General features: G+C 54.2%; 1 protein-coding gene across 3 annotated transcripts; it reads left to right on the forward strand.

The window, feature by feature from the left end:
• Positions 1 to 232: 232 nt before the first annotated feature.
• Positions 233 to 18,720, forward strand: PLD3 (phospholipase D family member 3). Of its 3 annotated transcripts, XM_073795872.1 has the most exons (13): positions 233 to 380; positions 10,301 to 10,491; positions 11,060 to 11,150; positions 11,258 to 11,332; positions 11,421 to 11,563; positions 12,043 to 12,226; positions 13,843 to 13,981; positions 14,063 to 14,190; positions 15,224 to 15,424; positions 16,668 to 16,807; positions 17,408 to 17,573; positions 18,026 to 18,125; positions 18,218 to 18,720. In XM_073795872.1, the coding sequence occupies exons 3-13, from the start codon at positions 11,124 to 11,126 to the stop codon at positions 18,403 to 18,405; spliced, it is 1,491 nt and encodes a 496-aa protein (XP_073651973.1). In that variant the 5' UTR covers positions 233 to 380; positions 10,301 to 10,491; positions 11,060 to 11,123; the 3' UTR covers positions 18,406 to 18,720. The 3 variants fall into 3 exon arrangements, with proteins under 3 accessions (XP_073651973.1, XP_073651974.1, XP_033702167.1); XM_073795873.1 differs by lacking the exon at positions 10,301 to 10,491 and having other exon boundaries at positions 326 to 380; XM_033846276.2 differs by lacking the exons at positions 233 to 380; positions 10,301 to 10,491 and having other exon boundaries at positions 13,861 to 13,981.
• The last annotated feature ends 49 nt before the right edge of the window (positions 18,721 to 18,769 follow it).

Genomic DNA, 18,769 nt, shown 5'->3' on the forward strand with positions numbered 1-18,769 from the left:
CCGCGCCCACTCGCGCCGCCCGCCCTCCCACCCGGCGGCGCCAATTGTCAGACCCTCCTCCTTCGGCCCGGCTGCCCGCCCCGGAAGCACCGTCCTCAACGCCGGAAGCCGGACTTACCGGCCCGCGGCCGCTCTAGCCCTCGGGGTAGCCACCAGCGAGAGCACAGCGGCAACCGTCACGTGACCACCCGCACTCTCCCAGGCGCTTCCCCTCCCCACGCTAGCGAGGAGCGCGGCCAATGAGAAAGGCAATTGCCTGGCCCCCGCCGGCCCGCAGTCTAGCCGGAGTGCGCCTGCGCGCAGCGGGGGCGGTCGGGCGGGGCTCCAGCCTAGAAGGTGCGTGAGGGGCTGAGTCCAGGAGTGGGAGACGTGGAGTGCAGGTAATATGCGATCTGGGGGCGCGGCGTCTCGGCTGCCCTCCTCGTGTCGTCCTTCGAATATAATGCATCTCTCCTCTTATATCGTCCTCTGTCCCTTTATGTCCCCATTCCTCCCCTTATGTTGCATCCCGCTTACATCGTTACCACTCCCCTTCTGTCGCCATCACCCTCCTTAGGTCGCCGTCAACCCCCTTAACAAAATTTCGTTCCTTTAAGTCCCCATGGCCACCAACTGTCGGAGTTACCCCCCTTTAAGTCGTGTCGCCTTCTCATATCGCCTGCACCCCTCTTTTGTTGCTATTACTCCTTTACGAAGTCCTTCTCATAAATCGGCATCATACCCCCGTGTCACCTTCGCACGCCTCCTGTCACCATCTCCGTAAGTTACGCTCACGCTTCCGTTATATCTTCCTCATCCTTTATGTCTCCATCCCTCCCCGTCCTCTGACAGTCGCTGTCCATGCCTAATGCTTCTAGTTTTCCCCATAAGGACCTGCCCTGCCCTACAGTTGTTATTCTTCCCTTCATGTCTCCGGTATTTCCCCGTGTCCCCTCTCACATATCGGGTACTAGAGCCCGTTATCCTGGCTCCACCACTAAGCATCTGGGTAACCTTGACCACCTAATCACACGTTTGCAGTCTCAGCTTCCTCATCTGTGAAACGCACACAAGGACACCTACGTCAGGGATGATTGTGAGGATCCTGCGTGTTTCTTCTTGTGACATGCCCAGCTTGATGTGGCCATTTGAGCTAATATTATTAATCATCTCACCCTCACCTTCATCCAGTCACCTTCATCCCCTCCTCATTGTCGCTCTCCCCCTCCCCCCAGCTGCCCTCATCATTACCGTGGTGTCGTCACCATTCCCTGTATCCTGATGCTCTCTGCCACACCAGCCAACCCCTGCTGTCCCACATTATGATCACTATGCTGTCCTCACCTCTGCCACATCACCACACCTGAGGGGGTGACCCATCAGCCATCACGAACCTTGCTCATGTAAATACTTAATCCCTATCTCCTTACCTTGTTGGAGTGACTGATTTCCCACCCCCAAATTGAGAGCACTTCACCAATGGCAGGAGTCGAGGAGCGCTTGGTGGGAGGAAGACTCTAGAAAGCTTAGACCCAACCCTTCCTTGACTTATAGAATTGGGGGTGCAGAGAGATGAGGCAGGTCTCACCACACCTTTGTCAAACCTCAGCAACCCTGAATCCCCAGGTGGAAAAGTAAGTATCTTAGTCACTCAGCTTGCCTTAGCATGGCCATGTAGGACAGCCATTACAGTGTGTGCCTGGGGACTGGAACACCCTGGTTCCAATCTTGGTTCTAGCATTTAGTACTTAAATAATACTAAATGACCTTGGGCAGCTGGCTTAAGGGCCCTGTGCCTCAGTTGCTACATCCTGCAACATGGGAATGAAAATGCAAGTTAATTCATTCAATAAATATTTATTAAGCATGTTCTGCATGCTCAGCATTGTGCTAGGCATTGGGGACACATCAGTGAATAAAACAGAGATCCTTGGCCTCATGGAGTTTACATTCTATCAGGAGTAAGAGACAGTACACAAACAGGGAAGTAGATTATATGATGTGTTAGGAGGGAGTTGGGGGATTTAAAGATTATAGTTTTAAGTAGGGTGGTCTGGAGACATTTGAACAAAGACTTGAAGAGAGGAGAGAGTGACATGGCTATCTGGGGGAAGAGCGGCATTCTAGGCAGAGAGAACAGCGAATGCAAAGGTCCTGAGGTAGGAGCATGCATGGAATATTTGACGAATAGCAAGGAGACCAGTGAGGCAGGAGAGGGATGGGGAATGAAGTCAGCAGGGTGATGGGGGCAGATCATCTGGGGTCTCATGGGCCATGGAGAAGACTTTGGCTTTACTCTGAGTGAGGTGGGAGCCATGGGAGGATTTGGAGGAGAGGAGGGATGTGATCTGATGTGACATGTCGTGACCTGAAGAAGCAGCAGCAGCTGGAGAACTTCTACCAAGGATGGATGGGCAAGAGCAGCCTGGTTGGAAGGACAGCCAGACTCCTCTTCTTAAAGCTGCACTCACATATCCTTTGTATTTGGAGAAAGCTTCAAATGTCCCTCTCAAAGATTTGGGGTGGGATGGGGTGGGGAGGGATGCTGGTAGGGGTTTTGAGAGGCTACTGGGGAGGGACGGAGGGTGTCACAGATCTACAGATGTTACACAGCAGGAGAGGCAGCTGTCTACACTCAGGACCCTGAGGCAGCTTGGGCTCAAATTCTGGCTCCACCGTTTCCTGGCTGTGTCCCTTTGTGCTTAACCTTTCTAGGTCTTTTGTTCCCTTATCTGTTAAGCGGAGCAAAAAAAAACACTGCTGTTAGAATTGAATATATAAAGTGTTTTGAGCAGTGCCTGGTTCAGTAAACATAAGGAGACCCCGCTCTCCCACATCCTACCCTTTCACAAGCTCAGACCTCCCTGAGGGTGGCAAGGAAAAGACATTCTGCCTTATTCTGTATTTGGGAATTGGTTTGACAGTGTAATATCCTGGCACAGAACTGAGCTCTGGGTTCAAATTCTCGGCCGACAGACCAACGCCGTGTGACCTGGGCAGTGATTTCCCTGAGCCCTACCTCCTCATCTGAAAAACAGGGATAATAATGCTTCTTTGCCCCAGATGTGTTGTGTTGTTCTTTTTGACCTGAGACATCAACCATTTTCATTGTTTTATTTTTCTCCAAGGCACCAACTATATGTTTCGCTCATTTAATCTACTGTCTTACTCCCTCAAAAGAATTTCTTCCTTCCTAGGGACTTTTTTTTGTTTTTTCTGTGCTATATCTCCAATTTCTAGATAAGGCTTGTCAGCAGTAGTCGTTGAATAAATACTCATTGAATGAATAGATGGATGAACTGGCCACTGAGCATCTGCCATGTACTGTCCCTGTGCTGGGTGATACTGAGGACACAGCAGTGACTGAGCCAGCCTGGCCCTGCCCTCACGGGTTTTGCAGTCCAGTGGGAGAAACAGATCCATCATCAGGTAGTGACAGCCCAGAGTGGTCAGGGCCAGGTTGGGGAAAACACAGGCAGAGGGGTCTGGGCTGGGATAGAGAAGCCCAGGGGACTGTCAGATCCCAAAAAGGATGCCTGGACCAGACAGGGGGTCCGGGAGGGCTTCCTGGACGAGGTGGTACACGAGCTGATGGGAATAAGCAACATGAAGAGGAGAAAAAGGTATGCTAGGCAGGAGGAGAAGCTGTGGGCAGGTTTGGTGGTAAAAGTGTGGTTTCAGTTCGAGGAACTGAAAAATATTAGATATGACTAGGCCATTAGGGATGGTAAGAGAATAAGCCCAAGAGGTTATTTAGGGGAGATCATTGAGGGCTTTGGGAGCCACAGTGAGGAGCTGAGACTTTATCCTGCAGATACCGGGGGGGGGGGGCACAGAAAGGTTTTGAGCAGAGGGTGGACAAGTCAGACTCAGATGGAGGGGGAATTGGAAGGGTTGAGTGGAGGCTGGGAGCCACAGGATGTGGCTGGAGTGGCAACCCAAGTGGGAGAGGCCAGTTCGGGGCCATGGAGGGGAGAGAAAAGGGTTGGGTGGGAGACACACTTGGGAGGCCAAGTGGATAAGTTGTGGGCGGTCCAGGACAAGGCCGAGGACTCTGGGGGAGTCAGGGCTTTCTGGAGAAGGTAGCACACAGGCTGAGACCTGAAGGATGGGTAGAACAGCTCTCCTTGAAAGGGGCACCTGGGGGAGGAGCAGGTTTGGGAGAGATCCTAAGGACAGTTGGAGACATGGTGGGTGTATGGGGCTTAGGGACACCTGGGTGGAGGTGTCTAGGAGGCCATGGGACTTCCGGAGCTGAAATTCAGGGAGGAGGTGGGAATCGGAGACAGCTTTGGAGTCAGAAAGGGGGACTGAAGCTGTAATGGTGGGGAAGGTCCACAGGGGCTGTCCATGTAGGGCCCAAGAGGACATCGTAAGATGGTTGCACTTGGTCCTGGAGGCAATGGGGAGCCACAGAGGGGGTTTGAGTAGGGGTGGGACAGCTTAGATTTTTGAGTTCCAGTTCAGAAGTGTTCGCCATTCATGCTGGAGTGTTGGGGGACAGGGGGTTGTGTGTGTATTTTTTTACTTATTTAATTGTTTTTCAGACTGAGCATCTTCTCTCCCTAGAAGGGGCACCTTCTAGGGGGTCCTTTGAAATAAAAGGTCTACTGCTAAAAACAAAACAAAAAAGTTTACAAAACCAGTGCTCTGTTCTGTTTTCTGTAGACTTGACCACAGACAATTGTGCAGTCAGTCCGAAGGGGTCTGCACAATCGAATGAAAATCGGCTCCTTTAAACCCAAGAACAGTTCTGTTTTGAAGCGTATGGAAGGTCCATAGGTTAGTGAATGTTTCCTGAGGTATGGCCTGCCCAGGGCTTCATGTGGGCTTCAGCAGCTAACTGGCCCCACACCCTTCTTTGCACTTTCATACGTCTTGAATCAACCTTGAATTTTACCCTCAGGCTGAGGTGTCATTATCTGCACCTACCCTATTGCTCTGGGCTTAGAACACAAGCTACTTACACATTGTGTATAAACCGAGTGTCACTAGATCTAGAGAGACATCTAAGAAAGTCTTTTCTCAAGGGTTTCCATTCTACTGCTTCTTTTCTTCTGTTTTCAATAAACATTTATTGAGTGGTTACAACGTGCTAGGCACAGGGTGGGTAGAGGAATAAATCAGACATAGACTTAGCTTTTTAAGGGACACATACAGGTTTATCTATGATAAAAGTGTGTCCAGGGTACTAGGGGACACAGCTAACCAGCCAGCTTGTATCTGTGCTACCTGGCCTGCTATGGATGGTTTCACTGACTGCCCAGCAAACGTGAGGTTGGTATATTAGTCTACCCATTGTTCTGAGAATGCAAGGAACGCAAGTGAGGTTCAGAGAAGGGAGCCTCTTCTCCCAGTAACACACAGAGCTGAGATCTGAACCCAGGGGGTTGGGACTGCAAGACGCACCCCCTTAAACCATTCAGAGATCCCCCAGCCACCACTCCCCAGATGGGTATAAAGTGATCACCCTTTTTTTTTTTTTTTTTTTTGCGGTACGCGGGCCTCTCACTGTTGTGGCCTCTCCCGTTGTGGAGCACAGGCTCCGGACGCGCAGGCTCAGCGGCCATGGCTCACGGGCCCAGCCACTCCGCGGCATGTGGGATCTTCCCGGACCGGGGCACGAACCCGTGTCCCCTGCATCGGCAGGCGGACTCTCAACCACTGCGCCACCAGGGAAGCCCAAGTGATCCCCTTTTTATGAATGAGGCCAGCAGGGCTCAGAGAAGTAAAACCCCACGCCTGATGTCACTGAGTAAGAAAGTGACGGGTGGGATCTGAACCCTGGCCCCTCCAACCCAAAACACTGCTATGGAAGAGGGATCAAGTCTCCCACCCCAACCCTCACGGGTGTTCAGGGAGCTGTGAGGCAACACGTGTCTCAAAAGCCGGGTGGGCTTTGCTTCCTCCTTTTCTGTGCGCTGTGGTTCACAACCCAAGTCAGGCAGGACACAAGCCAAGGGAACAGGGAGATATTCTGTGGGCTGGTGAAACTGCACAACTCAGTCCCGCAGCCAAAACCCAGAGTGGGATTTGAACCCACGTTCTTTTAACTGAAACCACGCACCCTGTCTCAGGACCTAATGAAGCTTAGGTTCTTTATGTCTCAGCGCAGAAAGAATTCAGTGAGAGACAAAGTGATAGGTAAAAAGTGGGTTTATTTAGAGAGATACACGTTCCATAGACAGAATGTGGTTCATCTCAAAAGGCAAGAACGGCCCTGGGATGAACACACTCCATAGACTGTGGGGCATCTGCGAAGGCGAGAGGTCCGGAAATATGGGGTAGTTTTTATGGGCTGGGTAATTTCATTGGCTAATGAGTGGGGGGATTATTCCAACTGTCTTGGGGAAGGGGAGGAGATTTCCAGGAATTGGGCCCCGCCCACTTTTTGGTCTTTTAGGTCACCTTGGAACTGTCATGGCACCTATGGTTGTGTCATTTAGCATATGCAAATGCATTGGTCCCCAGCCTTTTTGGCACCAGGGACCGGTTTCGTGGAAGACAATTTTTCCACGAGCGGGGTGGGTGGGGGGTGGTTCAGGCGGAGGGATGGGCAGCGGCAGATGAAGCTTCGCTCGCTCGCCCACCGATCACCTCCTGCTGTGCGACCTGCTTCCTAACAGGCCGTGGACTGCTAGCGGTCCGTGGCGCGGGTGTTGGGGACCCCTGTGCTAATATATATAATGAGGCTCAAAGTCTACTGGAAGTCAAATCTTCCGCCACCTCGGACCTAGTTGGTTCTAACCAGTTTATGCTGTATCCTCAACGTCTGTGTCATTCTTTTAAAGATTGTGCCCTGCCCCCTTCCCTCCCGTTTCACTGGGAGGGGGCACACCTGCTGGTGGAGGTGCCCCCTACACCAGCGAGGAAACAGGGCATGAGGACCAGCCTGGACATTGCACTGGAGCCCCGGGGTGAGTTCTAGGTTCCTGGGAACCCTGGAATTGAGGTGAGCTGAGAAGGCCAGCACTTGCCGGCCTGGCTCTGTCGGCCCAGCTGTCCATATCCTGCTTCAGTTTCACCCTGCCCTGCTCCCCCTAGGGATCTGGGGATTGAGGGTGCTGGATACCTGTCCAGCTGAGGCCACAGTCCTCTTTTGGAGACGGGGATGTTGGGGAAGGGCCCCCGCAGCTAGGACCCTGAGCCTCAATTTAATTTCCATGGAAGGCCTATGTGCATTTTTTAAAATAGTGAGTAAAGGCCCACAGTAAAAAGCAGGCATCTTGCCTGGCTGAGGGTGGGGAGGACGGAGGCAGAGGGAATCATGCCTTTTTTCTTTTCTTTTTGGCTGTTAGGACCCTTGAGACAATCATATTTCTTGAGAACCTCTTGCATGCCCATTCTCTGCACTTGATATATATGAATTCCTTGAGTTCGAAGGAGCCACTCAGATTTTAAACATCTCCAGTTTTACATGTTCAAAAGACACACATTATTTATTTTTGATATTTTTTTAAAAATTTATTCCTGGTCTTTTCCCCAAACTTGGTCCTCCTCAGTGTTCCCCCAAATCACACGCCCACCCCAGTCAGTTCCCCACACGGCCAGAGGGAGCCTGTAAACAGCCTGTATTCGTTTCCTGGGGCTGCTGTAACACGTGAGCACAAACTGCGTGGCTTAAAACAACAGAAGTTTATTCTCTCACAGTTCTGGAGACCAGAAGTCCAAAATCAAGGTGTCAGCAGGGCCGTGCTCTCTGCAGAGCCTCTAGGGGAGATTCTGTTCCCTGCCTCCGCCAGATGCCGGTGGCTCCTGGTGCACCTGGGTTTGCGGCCCATCACTCCAGTCGCTGCCTCCCTGATCATGTCTCGTTTCTGTCTCTTTTAGAGATACTTGCCCTTGGGTTTAGGACCCATCCAGATAATCCAGAATGATCTCATCTTTAAATCATTGACTTAATTACATCTACAAAGACCCTTTTTCCAAATAAGGTCACATTCACAAGTTCCAGGAGTGATGACCACATCTGACATATCTTTTTCGAGGCCCCCATTCAACCCACCACAACCCCCAAAGGAGATCATGTTCCCTCCTCTGCTCAGAACCTACCCGTGGCCCCGTCCTTCTTGCCACAGTCCAGGTAGCCCAGCATGATCTGGTCCTGTCACCTCAGACTTACCTCCTCTCCCTCTTCCCACAGGGCATTCCACTACAGACACACTGGCCTCCTCGCTCTTCCCTATCCACACCAGGCACACTCCTGCCTCACGGCCTTTGCACTGGCTGTTCCCTCTGCTCAGAACACTCTTCCCCAAGATGTCCAGTAGCTCCATTCCTCCTCTGCTTGAAGTTTTTTTCCCTCAGGCATCCCCTTCTCTGCGAGGCCTTCCTTGACCTCTTTATTTAAAATTGCAAGCAATCCCAACCCCGGCCCCACCCCTGTCCCTCTTCCCTGGGTCTCCATAGCACTTATTACCTTCTAACATATAATTTAATTTAATACTGTTTTTTGTCTGTCTTTCCTCATGTCAGTTTTGTTCACAGTGATATCCCCAGTGCCTAAAACAATACCTGGTGCACAGGTACTCAATAAATGTGTGCAAAATTAATGAACAGCCTTGTAAAAAGTAGGTGCTATTCTTGCTGTGCCCATTTTGCAGATGGGGAAACTAGGGCACAGATGCACTGTCACTTCTCTGAAGTCAGTCACGTACACGCTGATGCTCATATTAAGATCAGGCACCTGGCTCTGGGAGCCACAGTGTTAACTGCCTCGCCAATCTAACCCAGTCTACACCACCTCTTCAGGACTAGTTTTCTTTTTAAATATTGATACCTTAGGTGTATTGCTTTGATAAAAGTATAACAAGTCAAAATTAAACCCATCATTACAGACCTATCATCACGGCACAATTTGAAAGCCAAAAGCTCGCTAACAAACTGAATGAAATGCATCTATTTTCTTCCTATTTTTGATTTATTACCGGCCCTCCCAGTTCCCCTGGCTCACCTTGCAGGGTCCCTCACAGCTCCGCGCCCTACCTCTGCCCAGTTTTGTTTTTGTTTATCAGCTTCCCTAATTTCACATCACCTGCTGTTCCAACCCCATATTCTTAAATAAAACATTTCTCACCAAGGCCCTTCACAAATAGCTAAATAAAAGGCAAACTTGTTTCGCACCCCATGCCTCCCCCTCCCCCCACCCTCCAACCCTGCGGCCAGCTACATCCAAGACTTATCTTCTGCTTCTCTTGGTGACCTCTGGAGTTCCAAATAACCTTGATCTGTTGCCATTTCTTGCTGGATCCATTTGACCCATCCCGGTTTGGCTCGCTCCCTGCAATGATAGGAGGGGATCTAGCTGTGTTCTTCCGCCCTTGCCAATCTGGGATCGGACGTTGGGGGGAAAGGGGTTTCCAAATTATCCTTTCAGATCTAGGCAGGATACTGCGGTGAGGAGAGAACCTGGCTCCCTTTTGGAGTTTCCTTCCTTTTTTCTTCTTTTTTTTAAAACACATTAATGCATGCGCATGAATTTTTTAAAACGTGACAAAACCTGGGACGCGGCAACACCTGTGTAGGCTTTAGAATTATTTTTTAACCTGCACAGAGATGTTTTCTCTTCTTTTCTGTAAGTCGCTCATATTTCACAATTTTAAAAAAGAAAATAGGCGGACGATAAAAAGCAATCCTGACCCACCCCCAAATCCCGCTGTCAAGGCAACCACTTCCAACGCTGTTGCTCCCCTCAGTAATAATCCTTCTCTGCATCTGTTGACTTCCTGCCTGGATGTGGGGAAGGGGGTCCTGCCCCTCTTTCATTGAGAAAGGTGGGCGGGGAGGGGGACCTCCAATTTATTTCTCCATCTGTGGCCTTAAATCCTGCTTCGGAGATATGAGATGGTATGTGGGAAACCTTGCTTACCCCTCCAGCCAGAGCCTGGATTTAAGAGACAAAATTTTTTAAATCCTTCTCAAAATATCAGTTGACTTTTTTTTTTTTAACGAAACACTGACTGCAGTCCACAGTCCAAGGGAAAACCCACCATCCCCTTCCCCCCCACCGCTCTTCCCCTCCCTTAGCGTGGGCTGTGTCTTCTAAGCTGATTTCATCGCTACGTTCCTAAATCATGTTATTCAGCCTTGATCATTCCATTTCATTTTATAATTTTTAAAGTCATTAATCTTATTTATGTATTTATTTTTGACCAGGTAATACATGCCCATGGTACAAAAATTCACAAGGTTTGCAGACGAGAAAAGATGTGGCGTTCTTTTTTCTCTTTACCTGTGGCCTCCCTACCCCACATGGGGGCTCTAGGGTGGACCGTAGCAAAGCCAATCGCTCAGCCATGTACTCTCCCTCCACCCCCGTCAGGTTGGCTGTACTGGGCGGCCGGGCCCCCCTTCTCCCTGCGGTGAGCCCGGACCGGCGCGCTCACTGCGCAGACTCTCCGCTGCAGTGGGCGGAGCCCCCTCGATCCCCGCCCCCGCCCGCCCGCCCGCCCCTGCTCAGCCTGTCGGGGCAGAAGCTGGGGCCCCGTGGAGGTAGCAGCAGCCGCCTGCCGAGTAAGGCCGAGGCCCCTCTGGGGTAGGGGAGGGGAGGATGGTTTCGGGGATGGGCTGGGGTCTGACGGGGAGGCCGCGATGGTCCTGGGCTCCCGGCCTGAGCTGTCTAGTTGTTACCTGAGGGTGAGGGCAAAGGAGCCACCTGGAAAATGACTTGTGGGTAATCCCAGGGCTGGGAGAAGCCAGGCACAAAGATTGAGGGCTCCGCTGACCCAATCCGGAGCTGTCATTTTGGGAATGTATAGGTTAGAGCTCAGAGAAGGGAAAGCGCTAATGGGGAGCAGTGTGGGTGCTGATGAGGGGCAGGGTGGGCGCTTGGGGGGGGCAGGGAGGGTACCGCAGAGGAATAGGAGGAAAGCAGAGGAGTTGGGCTTAGAGGGATTTCGAAATCCCAACTGACCAGCAGTCAGCTTCCTCCTTTAGGGGTGGCAGGCACAGTGCCAGTGGCCCCCGTGATCACAGACAAGGCGACCCAGGGAGTCCCGTGAGCCCGAGGCTGATCCGCTTTCTGTGATGTCCCCCAAAAGCCTAGAACACCCCACACAGTGCCAGCTTTTGTTCCCTGCAGTTTGGAGACCCTGACACACCCACTTTCCCACTGGAATCTGTATAACCCCTGGCTGCCCAGCAAGATGAAGCCTAAACTGATGTACCAGGAGGTAGGTGGATGGGGGACCCAGTGGGGAGGGGCTGGACCCAGCAGAGGGTGGGGGCCCCACTGAGCTGCCCTGTCACCCCCACACACACCATCATCCCTGTCCCCCAGCTGAAGGTGCCTGCCGAGGAGCCCTCCAACGAACTACCCATGAACGAGATCGAGGCGTGGAAAGCTGCAGAAAAGGTAGGAGCCCACCGCCACCCTCACTCTGTCTCAGCCATGGCCTGGGCTGCCCTCCTTGGGCTGGCTGATCACCTCCTCCTCCCCACAGAAGGCCCGTTGGGTCCTGCTGGTCCTCATCCTGGCAGTCGTGGGCTTCGGTGCCCTGATGACTCAGCTGTTTCTATGGGAATACGGCGACTTGCATCTCTTTGGGCCCAACCAGCGCCCAGCCCCCTGCTATGACCCTTGCGAGTAAGTGGAGGGGGGCGTGGGCGCCTCAGATGGTGGGGGGAGGGGCCCTGCCAGGCCAGGGACACTTCAACACGCACTAAGCAGGGCCTGCACCCAGTGGTCGAGACAGAATAAGGTGATCGCCGACTCCCAAGTGGACCGTCACGGTTCTTCCCTCCATGCCCACCTCCTTCCCCCACACTGTTGCCATGGCAGCCACAGCATCATCTTCTATCTGTCTGTGAACAGACACACATGGCATCTTCCATCCATATCTGTGGACAGACACACACACACACACACACACACACACACACACACACACACAGACATGCACATGCACAACCTTCCTTCCACGCCTCTAGACAGACAAATGCAGACACACAGAGAATCATGAGTACCGACACAAATACACATAGTCTTCCGTCCTCCGTGGGCAGAGAAGTGAGCACTCACATTCCAGCCCCCTATGGCTGATTCTGCCTCCCCCCACCCCCCAGAGCAGTGCTGGTGGAGAGCATTCCCGAGGGCCTGGACTTCCCCAATGCCTCCACGGTCAACCCCTCCACCAGCCAGGCCTGGCTGGGCCTGCTCGCCGGTGCCCACAGCAGCCTGGACATTGCCTCCTTCTACTGGACCCTCACCAACAACGACACCCACACTCAGGAGCCCTCTGCTCAGCAGGTACCTGGCAACCTGGGCCCTAGCTGGCAGCGGGTGGGGGGGCGGGGGGGGCGGTTGGAGGGAGGCACTGGGGAGGTGGATGAAAGGGGTTTCCCTATAGCCCGGGAGACAGGTGGACATGTCTCACACAGCGGGTTGGACACAGGTGTGTGGAAGCAACTGTCTTCACGTGGCCCTCTGGACTGGGGGCGTTTTGTCACAGTCATCTGGAGGCCTCTGAATGTCAGGGTATGGGTTTGGTTACGAGGGATTAGGCTGGCAGATATCACTCACCCACAAGCTGCCCCGACCCTGTCACACAAAGAAATGGAAACATGGAGTGAGTACCAGCCCAGCCTCAAGCCAGGCTGCCACTTCCCAGCTGTGTGACCTTGGGCAGGTCACTTCACCTCTCGGTCTTCAGTTTCCTCATCTGTAGAATGGGGGAATATCTAGCACTCCCCTCTTGTGAGGATGAAACGGGCTAATCCCTGCCAGTTACAGCACAATGCCCGACAGAGTCAGCCCTTCATAAGCATTTGCTCTGATAGCCTTGTTAGGGTCTGCAGACAAACTTAAAAAACGTAAAACTTCAAGATTTGAAAAGGAACAGCCTAGGTGGATAAGCCCTTCATCGAAAGACATGGTGAATTTGTCCCTTTTTTTCCCCTTTCCTTGCTGCCACTCTTTGTCAGAGGTAGGCTTAAAATGTATTAAAATCATGAGGTTTATTAAGCACTGCCTGAAAAAATATACGACAGTTAAAAATGATATGAGCTGGAGATTCCCTGGCGGTCCAGTGGTTAGGACTCTGCAGTTTCACTGCCAAGGGCGCGGGTTCAGTCCCTGGTTGGATAACTAAGATCCCACAAGCCAAAAAAAAAAAAAAAGTCATGAGCTCCCACGCCCTGCTGGTTCCTACTGGAATGGTTCAAAGCACAAAGCAGAGACATAGGAGGCAGACCATCTGAGTTCAAATCCTGCTTCCCCATTGATTTCTCCAATGCTCAGTTTCCCCATCTGCACCTTGGGATATACTCAGATTTGCCTCATCAGTGAGAGTGGTGAGAAGTCAGTGAGTTCACATGTAAAGGAGCTTAGAGGGGCCCTGGCTCACAGTAGAAACCAGGGAATCAATGGCTGTTGCTATTAATGTTATTGGCATCATCAGGCCTCACCCAAACCTTCCCAGACCCCAAGCCTGCACTGTGCCCCCAACATCCTGCAAGGTGCCCAGAGGTCCCTTCTGTGACGGGCATTGATACGTCCAAGTCAGGATCTTGGGAAGGTCCCGTGAAGGGCAGGAGTGGCAGGGAGGCCCTAGCAGGGCTCAGAGCGCCAATTATTAAACAGATAAAGGGACTTCCCAGGTGGTCCAATGGTTAAGACTCTGCACTTCCACTGCGGGGGGCACGGGTTCAATCCCTGGTCGGGGAACTAGGATCCCGCATGCCACGCAGTGTGGCCAAAAAATAAAATACAACAGATACAGGTTTTAACATCTTAACCTGTGTAAAGCCTTCCCTGAGTGTACCGGCTAATGTAAAGCCTGATCAGATCTAGAAGCTTAATCTCAAAACAGCTCCATGGGGGGTCCTGCGTGGGGTTGGAGAGTTGGCTCATCCAGCCCCTCAGAGGCTCTCCCCTCCTCCCAGGGCGAGGAGGTCCTCCGGCAGCTACAGACCCTGGCACCCCGAGGTGTGAAGGTCCGCATTGCCGTGAGCAAGCCAAGTGGGCCCCAGCCCCAGGCAGATCTGCAGGCCCTGCTGCAAAGCGGTGAGCTAGGGGGCAGCTGGGGGTGGGCTGGGCCTGGGGCTGCCCAAGCCAGCACCCTGACCACCACCCCTGTCTGTCCAGGTGCCCAGGTCCGCACAGTGGACATGCAGAAGCTGACCCATGGCGTCCTGCACACCAAGTTCTGGGTGGTAGACCAGACCCACTTCTACCTCGGCAGTGCCAACATGGACTGGCGTTCCCTGACCCAGGTCTGCCTGCACCCTGCCCACCGCCCTTCTAGGCCGCTCCCTGCCCCACAGGGCGCCCGGCCTCCAGCTGCGCCCCGCCTCAACCCCAGAGTCCTCTCTTCCAGTCTCTGCAATGGCTTCCTTCCCACCTCCTACCTAACATCCCCAAATCCAGCCCTCCACCACACTCGCTCTGCTCAGGGAAGCCCCTCTGATCCCCGATGGCATCTACAGGACATCCCAGGCCCTGTCCACCCATTTGACCTTCATGATTCACTCTCTGCATGCCTGCTCTAAGCCCAGCCCTGTTCTGATGCTGGGAACATGGTGGACCTCTTGGAACCCCCGGTCCAGGGTGGAGACGGGCCTGTCACCAGTGTCAGCCCAAAAGGGTCAAGTCTGAGTTGGTGGCGAGGCGGGAGCACAAGTGGAGGGGTCAGGACCAGGACGGGCGACCCAACCTGGGGTACCAGGGAAAGTCTCCCAAAAGAGATGAAAACTAATCTGATAACTGGAGGAGCCCCGCGGGGAGATGCTGAACACACAGCTCTCCCTGAGACATCCCCTGTGCCTGTCCTCCCAGTCCAATGGGGAGGCAGGTTTGTCACCAGAGAGGGTGATGAAGGAGGCCCAAGGGACCCTGAGAGCCTCAAGGAATGCCTGACACAGTCTGGGCAGTCAAGGCAGGATTCCCGGAGGAGGAAACTGTCAGCTGAGACCTAAGACTGAGTAGGAGCTCAGTGGAGGGTAGAAGCAACAGTGTACGCAAAGGTTCAGGAAACCTGGAGCTTTGGAATAACTGATTTTCACCAAAACTTAAGATTTTAATCTTGAGTCAAGATCATGTCCATCCCAGGACTTTAGCTGGGGGAAGGGGGGTGGGGGCACGGTTAAGAGGCAGAAAGAAAGGAGACAGGGGCAGAGAGAGGGGGAGATAGAAGGGCAAGGGGCAGGAAGGGGGACTTGTTGGGGGGCAGGGGGAAGGGCTGCAGGTGTCCATGTCATCTGTGGGCACCAGGCCATCGTCCCCGGGCTCAGCATTGCCCTCCCACAGGTCAAGGAGCTGGGCGTGGTCATGTACAACTGCAGTTGCCTAGCTCGAGACCTGACCAAGATCTTCGAGGCCTACTGGTACCTGGGCCAGGCGGGCAGCTCCATCCCGTCAACCTGGCCCCGGCCTTATGACACCCGCTACAATCAAGAGACACCAATGGAAATCTGCCTCAACGGAACCCCTGCTCTGGCCTACCTGGCAGTGAGTCCGAGGGAAGAGGGGCCTGTCACACCCCGGCCACATCCCTTCTCTCGGCCCCCATCAAGCCCTGCCTAGTGACTTGGTAGGGATGGGGGTTCCTGACCACTGGCTGTCACTTCTGCTCACTCGGGGCCTGGGCTGTGTCCAAACCTCCCTAGGCCTTGGTTTCACATAGAAAATAAGTATTGCAATATTTACCACCTCTTAGGGCTAGTGAGAGGCACGGCTGGGTCCATGCAGGCCGAGCCCTGGGTGACCTGTCCAGTATAGCTGCATGTCGCATTTTTAATCAATTAAAATGAACTACAGTTAAAAACTCAGTTCCTCAGTCACACTAGCCACATTTCAAGTGCTCAGCAGCTACACACAGCAAGCAGTTGGCATACGGGGCAGTGCAGATAGAGAACGTTTCCATCAATGTGGAAAGTTCTATGGGACAGCACCCACTATTGCCCTTGGCACTCTGGACAAGGCACCGCTGCTTTTAGCTGTTGATATTTTCACTAGTTGGGGTGGCCAACCTGGGTCCCCCCCAGCAAGTCACCTGGCCAGGCCCAGTGTCATCCTGGAGGGCCCACACTAAGGCATGGATGGAGGGACACGATTCATTGGGGTCCTTTGCTCCAGTGACCACCCACGGGACATTAATGGTTCCCCCGTTACCACTACCCCTTTCAGAGCTCGAGTTTGCTCACCTGTTGTGAGGATGGAGAGAGCTGGGTGAAGGGCCTGGTGTGGCTGGGCACATGAGTGCCATCAGGCTGGACTGTAAGTCAGGGACAAAAGTGATTAGAGCAGAGGTCCTCAAACTTGAGCATGCATTAGAATCACCAGAAGGGCTTGTGGAAAGCCAGATTCCTGGGCTCCACCCCAGCACCTTGGTTCTGTGTGCCATGGCAGTGAGGCCCAAGAACTTGCATTTCTAACAAGTTTCCAGGTGATGCTGTTGCTGCCTGACCAGGGACCTCATGTCGAGAACCACTGGGTTAGAGCATAAGTTCTGGAACCAGACAGCCTAGATTCAAACCCTGGCTCCATTTATCAGCTGTGTGACCTTAGGCAAATCACTTACCCTCTCTGAGCCTCCGTTTGCTCACCTGCAAAAAAAGACGGTGGTAATTATCCCTCTCCTTCATGGAGGCTGAGCATTAGTGAGACCCGCAGGACCTGGCTCGTGACAAGCTGTCTGTAGCAGGGGTCCACTGTGAAGGACATGTGTCTTGACTGTCCCCTCGTCCCCCAGAGTGCACCCCCACCACTGTGTCCAAGTGGCCGCACCCCAGACTTGAAAGCCCTGCTCAACGCGGTGGACAATGCCCGGAGTTTCATCTACATCGCGATCATGAACTACCTGCCCACCATGGAGTTCTCCCACCCGCACAGGTACCGCTGGGCGCGTGGACAGGGGTTGGGGTAGGGAGCCACCGTGAGTGGAAGAGGAGACAGGAGAGAGAGCGATGGGGCCCAGAAAGCAGGCACGGGGCCAAGACCAAGGCACAGAGGGAGGGGATGCCATGGGGAGAGACAGAGGTGACAGGGAGAGTGGGTCTGGATGGTCAAGACAAGGAGAAGGGGACAGAGAAGAGGATGAGAATATTCGGGGGGTGGTGTGGAGACGGGGGACTGGAGGCTTAAGGCAGAGGATGCAGGATGTGGGATTTCTGCAGGTAGGAGGCAGGGAATGTGGGCTGGATATGGGATGACGGGCTTGGGAGGTAGGACTAAGGGTATTCAGGTTTGGGGCGGCAGGGTTGGGCTTTGAGATCTGGGATAGGAAGTGGCGATGACTGGACTCTGGGGGCTCAGAGCAGGTAGTCTGGGGGCAGCAGACAAGACAATGAGAAGATTGGTGGGGGGAGCAGGGCTTGGAGCTAGAGATGGGGTGGGGGCTTGGGGCTTCTCAGAAGCTGCAGCGGGCCCCAGGCCTGGCTCCCTAAAGCTGAAGTGAGGCCTCCCTCCGCATCCTGCACCCCCCTCCCCAAGGTTCTGGCCTGCCATTGACGACGGGCTGCGGCGGGCTGCCTATGAGCGGGGCGTCAAGGTGCGCCTGCTGGTCAGCTGCTGGGGGCACTCTGAGCCATCCATGCGGGCCTTCCTGCTCTCCCTGGCTGCCCTGCGTGACAACCACACCCACTTTGACATCCAGGTGGTAAGCACCTACCCCAGACCTACCCATCAGCCCCTATGCGGGGCAGTACCGGGGACACAGCAATCGTGGAGCTCACCTGTCACCTGACAGGGACGACCCACAGTGGGCTGTGCCCTGATTGGCCAGAATCAAGGGCACGGGCAGAGGGGTTAGGGCTGGGATGGGGAAGCCCAGCAGAAGCTCCTGGCGCAGCCTGAGGGGTCGTGGAAGACTTTCTGGAAAAGGGGACATCTGAGGTAAGACCTAAGGGATAAATAGTCATTCTAGAGGGAACAGGCGGCATATGAGGCGACAGGGTCCTCCCTTTCAGCTGGCGTTTACCGAGTACCCGTGCTGGCCCCCAGGCCCGCGAGGGAAGCAGCTGAGTCCCCAGTCCCGCAGACCTGGTGCCACTCCCCACCCCAGACCCTGGGGCTTCTCTAACCCAACCCCGCATCTCCCCTCCCTCTCAGAAACTCTTTGTGGTCCCTGCGGACGAGGCCCAGGCCCGAGTCCCTTACACCCGCGTCAACCACAACAAGTACATGGTGACTGAACGTGCCACCTACATCGGTGAGCGTCCTGGGCGCCGCTGGGGTGGGGGGACGGAAGGGGGTCCAGGCAGCACCACGGGCCCTGACTCTCTGGACCCCCGCTCCCCGTAGGAACCTCCAACTGGTCCGGCAGCTACTTCACCGAGACAGCGGGCACCTCGCTGCTGGTGACGCAGAACGGGCGGGGTGGCCTGCGGAGCCAGCTGGAGGCCGTTTTCCTGAGGGACTGGGACTCCCCTTACAGCCATGACCTTGACACCTCAGCCGACAGCGTGGGCAACGCCTGTCGCCTGCTCTGAGGCCCGGTCCAGCGGACAGGCCAGGCCTGCGAGGCCCCCGCGGGCGCGGGTGTTCCGGGTCTCAATCCCTGTCCCCGTGCCCCCGCTTCTGTCTGCCCCGTCGTGGCTCCCACAGGCTCCCCCCCTGCTCTCCCGCTTCTACCTCCGCCCCCGCCAGCCTGATGCTGTGGCCGCAGAGGACCCAGCCAAGCTGGGGGAGGGATCAGCCCCCGAAGAAGTAGGGGTGCATGCTGGGCCTGGCCCCCTGGCCCACCCCACTTTCCAGGGCAAAGAGGGCCTGAGGTCATAATAAGAAGTAAATAACTTGTGTGTACAGCCTGTGCCTGACCGAGTGGTGTGAGGTGGGGTGCCGGGTAGGGGACAG

The sequence above is a fragment of the Tursiops truncatus genome, chromosome 19 (assembly GCF_011762595.2).
Source record: "Tursiops truncatus isolate mTurTru1 chromosome 19, mTurTru1.mat.Y, whole genome shotgun sequence".
Lineage (NCBI taxonomy): Eukaryota > Metazoa > Chordata > Mammalia > Artiodactyla > Delphinidae > Tursiops > Tursiops truncatus.